Source organism: Notolepis coatsorum (genome assembly GCF_963971535.1).
Source record: "Notolepis coatsorum genome assembly, chromosome: 3".
Classification (NCBI taxonomy): Eukaryota; Metazoa; Chordata; class Actinopteri; order Aulopiformes; family Paralepididae; genus Notolepis; species Notolepis coatsorum.
The window spans coordinates 72696639-72705799 of NC_140167.1; the positions used below are offsets into that span (position 1 = coordinate 72696639).

General features: G+C 44.5%; 1 protein-coding gene across 1 annotated transcript in view; it reads left to right on the forward strand.

Moving 5' to 3' along the window:
• syde2 (synapse defective 1, Rho GTPase, homolog 2 (C. elegans)) overlaps positions 1–8904 on the forward strand; it is a 136177-nt gene extending 127273 nt beyond the window's left edge. Inside the window, 2 exon segments of the mRNA XM_084310992.1 lie at positions 1401–1632; positions 5191–8904. Coding sequence (XP_084167118.1) covers positions 1401–1632; positions 5191–5966 — 1008 coding nt within the window. The 3' untranslated portion in view covers positions 5967–8904.
• Positions 8905–9161: the final 257 nt, after the last annotated feature.

The following is a 9161-nucleotide window of genomic DNA, read 5'->3' on the forward strand; positions in this document are numbered from 1 at the left end:
AGGAGAGAGAGACATAGAAGCTGCATTGAACAGGAGAGAGAGACAGAAGCTGCATTAAGCAGGGAGAGAGAGAGAGAGAGAGAGAGAGAGAGAGAGAGAGAGAGAGAGAGAGAGAGAGAGAGAGAGAGAGAGAGAGAGAGACAGAAGCTGCACTGAGCAGGAGAGAGAGAGAGACATAGAAGCTGCACTGAGCAGGAGAGAGAGAGAGACATAGAAGCTGCACTGTGCAGGAGAGAGAGAGAGACATAGAAGCTGCACTGAGCAGGAGAGAGAGACATAGAAGCTGCACTGAGCAGGAGAGAGAGAGACATAGAAGCTGCACTGAGCAGGAGAGAGAGAGAGAGAGAGAGAGACATAGAAGCTGCACTGAGCAGGAGAGAGAGACATAGAAGCTGCACTGAGCAGGAGAGAGAGACGAAGATGTCACACTGAGAAGGAAAGAGAGAGAGACATAGATGCTGCACTCGGCAGGAGAGAGAGAGAGAGAGAGAGAGAGAGAGAGAGAGAGAGAGAGAGACAGAGATGCTGCACTGAGCAGGAGAGATAGATGCTGCACAGAGAGACTGTACTAGATACACCATATAATTTGGAATGGAGAAATCTGTAATGCATTTTGAGGTGAAATGTGAGTTTTGAAGATGAATCACGATCTCACAGTGAGTGGTTTCCATGGTAACCAAGGACTCCAGACAGAAACCACTGGATGGCTTCCACATGTGCAGAAGGTCTCGGGTCTTGTTAGTCGCGGTTATCAAGATGGTGGCAGAATGAACCGACTTCTCTGTGCTTTAGTTAGTGAGCCAATTTCTGTACTTTTGGACATCTACTGGTGACGGCACAGGTTTAATCAAGGTGAATATGACCTTGGTCTTTTTATTTCAGCAGAGTCCAAGAGAGGGCAATGACTTCAGGTTCTGCAGGGGTTCAGCAATCTTAATAAATAATACACCCTAATAAAAAATAACCACGTCCCTCCTACAAGAGGCTCGGTACAACATTTTAAAGTAGTTTAACGTAAGTTCAACCAAGACTATTTGCACAACCCGATGATTCATTAATTCTTTGCATTCTTTCCCATTATGCTATCAAGAGTTGGCCTCCAATTTCCTTCATCTAAGGGAACCAATCACACTGCTGCTCATCATGTGTGTGTTCACTTGTCAATCTACTCATCTGCGCTAGTGTAGGCTAACAGATTCCCCCTGTTTCCAGTTCTTGTGCTAAGCTAGTCTAGCATGCAACCGGATCCCTCACGGCGTCGGATGTGCAGAGATTAAATTGATATCCATCTTCTTGTCCAACTCTGGAGAAGAAGTGTTAAAAAATAGTAATACCAAAGTTACCCTTTAAACAAACAAACATTCAGTGTGTGTGTGTGTGTGTGTGTGTGTTGGCTGTAGGTTACGCTGAGGAAGCTTCTGGATCACCTGAAACTGGTGGCGTCCAACCAGGAGGTCAACAAGATGACCTGTCAGAATCTGGCGGTGTGTTTCGGCCCAGTGCTCCTCAGCCAGCGCCAGGAGGCGTCCTGCCACACCAACCGTGTTTTCATCGACTCCGAGGAGCTGGCCAGTGCTCTTCACTTCAAAAAGCACATTGAGGTGCTGCACTACCTGCTCCAGCTCTGGCCAGGTGAGTGTTTTTAGTAGATGTTAGCTCTGGCCAGGTGAGTGTTTTTAGTGTATGTTAGCTAGGGCTGACCTTCGATAAAAAATTTTGGAATTCGAAGCTTCGGGGGCGAGATTTGATTTTAATTCCATGCTTCGAAATAAAAAAACAAATTAAAAAAACATTATACATTTTTTCTTTTTATTATTTTTTCTTTTTTCTTTATTCTTTTTTTTATGTTGTGTGACTTGTACAGCACTTTGTTCAACTTTGTCAGTGCTGTAAAGTTGAAACCTTTTTTAATCTTAGACAAACTAAACACTTTGCTTCCATGAAATATTGTAAGCCGTCATTTGAGGCTTTATAAAAGCAGCACAATGAACACAAATCTGTCAGTGCCGAGTCCGACCTCATCTTAAATAACAAACAGCATTGCTTGTTGTAGTTAACAAAGAGAGGCAGAGTTGATTAAAAAAGAATCTTATTTTTCTTTATTTTTTTTTATTTTTCTTACATAATCAAATTTTATTTTCATATTCTAATCCCATGCCCATCGAACGAAGCTTCGAAGTATTTAAGACAGCTCTAATGTTAGCTCTAGTAAGGTGAGTCTTTTTAGTAGATGTTAGCTCAGCTCTAGTAAGGTGAGTCTTTTTAGTAGATGTTAGCTCAGCTCTAGTAAGGTGAGTCTTTTTAGTAGATGTTAGCTCTAGTAAGGTGAGTCTTTTTAGTAGATGTTAGCTCTAGTAAGGTGAGTCTTTTTAGTAGATGTTAGCTCTAGTAAGGTGAGTCTTTTTAGTAGATGTTAGCGCTAGTAAGGTGAGTCTTTTTAGTAGATGTTAGCTCTGGCCAGGTGAGTCTTTTTAGTAGATGTTAGCTCTAGTAAGGTGAGTCTTTTTAGTAGATGTTAGCTCTAGTAAGGTGAGTCTTTTTAGTAGATGTTAGCTCTAGTAAGGTGAGTCTTTTTAGTAGATGTTAGCTCTACTACACTACACTACACAGGTTGCTGTAAGACTCAGGTAATCAACTCTCTGGCACCTGTTTACAACATGGAAACACCAGAGTGAACCTTGTACAGTAGTTGATATACCTATGCAATAAAACACTCTCCCCCCCTCAGTGAATCTCTTAGTTACGTCAATATTGTGCTGTCAGAACAATCCCATGTTTGAAGATTAAGTATTTGATGTTTGGATTTCCCATTTGTCATCTTATTATCAACCAGGAAATGCTCACGTGAAACTCTAGTTGTCTATGCATAAAAAACAAGATTGGGTTAGCTAAGCAGTGTTGTATTTATAGGTAAAGTACAATGTTTGCTAGCACAGGGGGACAGCAGCGCTTGTGCACAGGTGTAAGAATAAAAATAACTAACTCAACCAAATGTCCGGACTCTGAACGCTTTCCATACCTTAAAACCAGCTGGAAATAGTAAACAAAAGTGTCCATGACAACCAGAAAACAGTCTCCTCTTCAGGGGGGAAAGAGGCCCCAGAACAGCACAGTCCATATGCCAGCACCTCCCCCAACCTTCCCCCCACCCCCCTTCTCGGAGCGTGGGGTCCTGGGCTGCCATGCTGCCTGGCGGAGGTGTAGCTGGGCTTGGGCTGCTTCCTCCAGTGTCCACCAGCTCAGTGGGGAAAGTGGGCAGCTGGCCTGCTGCCTGGAGGAGTTGCTAGCTGCAGGCGGTCGCTGTGGCTGCTCGACCCGTTCTCCGCTGGGTTCCCTAAGTGCTGCAGCTGCTGCTCGGGAAAAGGGCTGGGCATCTGGGCCGGTGTTGTGGCCCGTCCGTCGACCTGCTGGGGCTCCAGTGTGTCTTCGGACAGCTGCTTAAATAAACCATCCCCACACCACATCTGAAAGATATGCACGCTAGGTTTCTTGCCATTGCCCTGAAAGATATCAGTGTCTCAGCCTGGTCGTCGTTATCAGCCTTCATCGCCTCCGTGTTATCGATCCTCCGCGTTGTGTTTGTTTTGGTTCATTGAGGCAATTGTCCGGTGGAATTTTCGTACTCCCACGACTGACCCTATTATTTGCTAGTGACCCAAACACCCACAGCCCTCACACTTCTAGGTGTTAAAATAGTAGCTCTACATTCTGACAGCCATCACTGATATAGAGTGTCTGGTTAGTAACATGGGTCTCTCAGTCCCTCCACTTTGCAGTAAACACACATTTTGTGGTATCCCGTCCCCACTTCATCCAATCAGGAGAGAGAACTCCACACTGCAAAAAATGGTCTGACAAAAATAAGAAATAAAAACAAATATGTGCTTGAAACAAGTAAAATAATCTGCCAATAAATTTGGCTTGGCAAGATTTCTTGAAATAAGTCAAACATATCTAGGGTTCTAGGGTGGCCTGGTAGCGCAGTGGACTAAGCACTCGCCTACCACCGCAGAGACTCTTGGATCGAATCTAGCTGTCAGCGGTACCTCCGGCTTGACGCCGGTGTCCTGGCGACTCCTACTGGTCGGTCGGGGCGCCTGTTCAGCAGGGAGGGGATCTGGGGGTACCAGAACATTTATGACCTGACCAAACACTAATCTTAACAAAAGAGAGCTTTTTTAACCAATGAACACTGAACTGCTGAACATTTAAAAGGTGCAATATTTCCATGTTCCAATTACGTGGAACTAATAAAAAGATACAGTGCCCTGCCTCCTAGACCTTCCCTAGAAATGTGTTCCTCTTTAAACATCTGCACGGTTTGAATTTCAAAAAGGTTTGAAGTTGAATCCCGCCCGACCACAGTAGATACATTCAGATTATACGCGCCCATGCAGCCACAGAGTCATCGTCCTGTTACCTGTTACACTGGGGTTGTAACAGCTGAATGGTAATGGCTGGAGTCCACCAATGCAGGAGATTGGAGTTCTATTCCAGAAGGTAGAAGGTAGAAATACTCTATGAATTAATGTAGATTTGGTTTAACAACAGCAAAACTATATCAAAACATCCATTTACTCTCAACAACTCGTGTAGTATAATCCAAGTTTAATGTATCCAGTCGTATGCTCAGTACTTCACAAACAAACGCATTTTCACTAGACATTTACAGTTTAAATGCTGCCTTCAAATGGAACTAGATGAGTCCGTGGTCTCGACTTCGAGTGCTAGCCAATTAGTCAAGATAACTAGCAGACTACTGGGCTAGTTGATAATAAGCTCAACGTTTCCAATAGAAAAGCTAATGCTAACCGTTTCATGTAAGTGAATTGAAAATGCTAAAACACTTCTTACTCCAGGAGGTGTTGTTAAATAGAAACACAGATGTGGTCGTCTAACATAGTCTGCTAGTTAGTCGTTAGTCAGGCTTTCAAGCCATAATGGGTCCATTTCATAGTTTTGGTAGTTTATTCCAGGGCGATCGGTGATCGAACGAAAAATTAAATGTCACTTGAGCTGAAAGGAGGTGTTGTGGTTTATTTATTTATTTTCTCCCTACCCGTTTTTTGGGGGGGGGGGGGGGGGGATACTGTATGTGTATCTACATCTCATAAAATATAAAAAAAATCCTATTGAGAAAGAAATAAGAAATAACAATGACTAACTATGTCTTTTGCTCTGTTCCCTCAGTGGTGGACCCACATGCCCAGCCCTGCCCCGCCCCAGAGGCTCAGACCCAGGGCGCCCCGCTGAACGCCCCCCCTATTCGCCGGAGGAAGGAGCGTCCCCAGGCGCTGAACCTGAGCAACGCGGACGTGGCGGGCATGCTGCGGCCCAAGCTGGGGCGCGTGGACAGTCCCAGTAACCGCTACGCAGGAGACTGGAGCCGGATGGGAGAGAGATACTTCTCCCCCGTGCTCCTCCCGCCGCCTCCTCCTCCCGGCAAAGAGGAGGCGGACTACGACGACGTGCCCTCCGAGGACTCCGAGGCCGCAGAGGAGGAGGCGCGGGGGAGCGGAGCGGAGGCGGGACTAGACGAAGCGCGGGAGAACGAGGCGCCGGCGGGGGAGCAGGAGAGACCGGCCTCGGCTCCAACCGAGCGAGAGTCTCCTCCGCCAGGCGAGGAGGAGGAGGAGGAGGAAGAGGAGGAGGAGCAGGTGACAGAGGAGGAGAAGGAGGAGGAGGGGGAGAGCGACGCCTCCTCCGACGGTTCAGTCGGCTGCGGCCAGCCGTCGGAGGAGGAGGAGGAGGACGATGAGGAAGAGGAGCGGCTGTGTGAGCATATCCTCCTGCCCGCGCCGTGCCTCCCCAAGGAGCACAGCTACCAGGCGTACATGAAGATCCAGGACATGAGCCCGGTGCTCAGCAACCGAGTGAACCTGAGAGACCTGCAGGAGAGCATTGACACGCTGATAGGCAACCTGGAGAGGGAGCTGAACAAGAACAAGCTCAATGTGGGATATTGACGTGGAGGAGGACTCCCGGCCTGCTGCTGCTGTCGGGCGATAACGTTGTGTCTCCATCAAGTCGACTTTTAAACGTGAAGGTTCAAGTGTTATTTAGTCGTAGAGTCTATCCTTTACATCACTAGCCATGCTTAAAATCGAAATGTTTTACATCACTAGCCACGCTGAAAATCTAAAAGTTTTCTCTCACGTGGATGTTTTGATTTGTGAGACATTTGCACCAGCCTGCTTTTAGCATTCGATAGCGGTGCCGGTGTGAGTGGGCGTAGGGCGAGCTGGTGCGCTACTTGCACCGGCATCACTAACAGGGAGGTTTGTAGACAATTTAGTTAGAAATAAAAACGCATGCAGAAAACCTTTTTGAATGTCCTAAGAGGGCTTGGTTAGTGATCCTTAGGATACGCTTAAAAACATCTGTAACCTTCCCTTTTAAAGGATAAAGAAGAATGGACTCATTTTCAAACTGTCAGCCATACGGGGGGGGGGGTCATGAAACTTAGCAATTAATGAACTATGTAAACTAAACTTTCAGTTTGAGAAAAGAAGAAACAGAAATTGCAGCTATGATGTTGTCAACCTACAGCAATTGTACACAAACACACACACTCATCCCAACGGGACGGGCAAAAAAGAATTAACTTGAGCCGATCAAGGTGCTTCAGGATTACAGCCACGGCGACTCTGTGACGACGCCATGGCGAGGTGGTTGCAAGGTGCCGTGTATTTCCTCTAGAAATTCCACGGACGTGATGCGAGGTGAGACGTAAATGCTAATAATGGGGCACCTCTGGCTTGTGTGTGTGTGTGTTGGTGGTCATTTTCTATCTTTACCCATAGACATTCCGCAATGTTTTTTTTTCTTCTTTCCCGTCAGCTGTTTTACTATTTGTATTATTGTCCTGGTGTTCTTGTCCGGGTTGTTCCGGTGGGTTCTGTGTGTCGTTATCATCACTTATCTTCTTATTGGAAGAACCATTGACCCTGAGGGGTGTAAACAGGTGCCTTAATTATGTGAAGGTGGAGGTACTTTTGAGGCAGGAGAGAGCTTTTCTATTGAGGTACGAATTTCACTCAACTCTTTATCAATTCAGGAAGCAGATTTTAGTTTTGAAAGTTTGAAAGAAATATTAGTTTGAGGGAATACTTGAGCATGCCGGTATTCTTTCCTATTTACCCTTCTGTACACTGGTGTTTCGGTCAACAGCCCTCCTTCAGGCCATTACAAACATGCACATCTATTTTTTTTAAATCATTGAAATTAAGAAATATTCAAGGGTAAAAAAGGTTCCTAGTTTGATGTCAAGAAATAATCAAAAGTGAACAATCTTAGCAATTGAATTGCAGATTTGGCCTGTATTTAGATCTCTGAATTGGCTGAGTTGACAGTGATTCGAGCCCAGGCCTGCTAATATTATAATGTTCAACGATAATGCACTTATGAGGCAGGCAGTAGAGCAGATTGTCTTTAGGGTACATGCAGCGTGTGGTAATACTACGGTATGGTACTTGACTATAGAGAGGGCAGGCGGTATGCGGTAATACTACGGTAATTTACGGTACTTGACTATAGCGAGGGCAGTCTTCCAGAGAGGTCCTCTTCTCCAGAGCATGAGAATCTTAACACACACTCATACACGCACACATTTTAAATGCTTCATTTAAATCCACCCATTGAATTAGTCTACGTAGGATTCAAAAAGGACAATATACGCACTATAAGTTCTTTATTTTAATCCATCAATTAAGTTAATTCAGTGATTTATTTATCATCAAAGAAGGCAGTTGAGGTTTCCCTCATTTACAATGCCATGGAGATGAGTTAATTAGCCTTGATGGGATTCAAATAGGCTAGTATGTAGGGCCCGGCTACATTGATCCATCACAACAAGAAGATGCAACCAAGAAGATAATACCAAAAGTGCTTCTTCAGAAACAACGGCTTTGCTAACGAACAGGGACATATCCGTCAGTTCCCCCGGAAGTTTATCCTCTCCCAGCTCCCAGCCTGACATAGACGAACAGACACAACAGATCAATGTAGTCCTAAGGTTATCCAATGTTTGGACGCGCACACACACACACACACACACACACACACACACACACACACACACACACACACACACACACACACACACCTGTCCAATCTAGGGTGGGAGATATGAGTAATTTTGCTCTACATCCCTACTTGCACAAACATATACAGTAGACCTGTGTTTGACCTGGCTGAACGCAGGGCAATAAAAAGAGAGAGAGTGTTCTGCTTGTTGTGTCATATTCGACTAATTAGTGAAAATGCTTAAAATATCAGCAATATCCATTTCATCTTACTCACCTCAGCTGCTCCCGACCTCCCGACCTTTTTGCATTAAGAAAAAGCTGGAAAGAGGCAGAAGCCAGGATCTGTGACATCATTAATAAGCGACAGAAAGGGTTACCGTGGAGCGGTCGTCTAGTATAGCTAAATAGACAAAAGTATGTTTTCAGCAATCCAGGTACTCAGAATGATCAGTATTTAACGTATGTGTATATAGATGTATTTGGAGTATATACTTTTTTACAGCGTATCGTTTCCACAGCATATTTAAAATGGCTCCCCCCCCCCCCCCCCCTCCTAATGACCTTGTAAATGTGTTGTTGACTTGTAGTAAACAGTCGTTTCCTACCCCCCCCCCATTCAAGCTACCTGTTCATATTGTATTGTTCCAGACTTATGGTACAACCTTCACTGTAAAATATGAGATGAAAATTTGTGTTTTCTTGCAGAAAGAGAGATGTTGTTATTTTTGTTATATCATGTACATACTTGACATCTATGTTTTGTCTCTGGTGGACTCGAGTGTTTATATTATACTTTTTTTTTTTTTTTTTTTTTTTTAAGGTACTGAACGTTGCATGGTCAAAAGCTTTACTGACATAAACAAGTATATTTTCTATCATCTGCCATGGTTATCGCTATTTATGTGTATAGTAGACTTTGTTATGTACATTCCTTCCTTCATTTTGCCCTTGTTCTAATAGACTGATGATTGCGTTGTTCAAATTGATGCAGTTACACATGGTGGTCCACACTGCAAATAGTCTCCTTCTCAACAACTAATTAAAGGTGGTGTAAGCAGTATTTTCTTAAAAATAAATAAGTGGTCTACAGTATATGTTTAAATAATAGCTCCACATTCCGACAGCCATCCACAC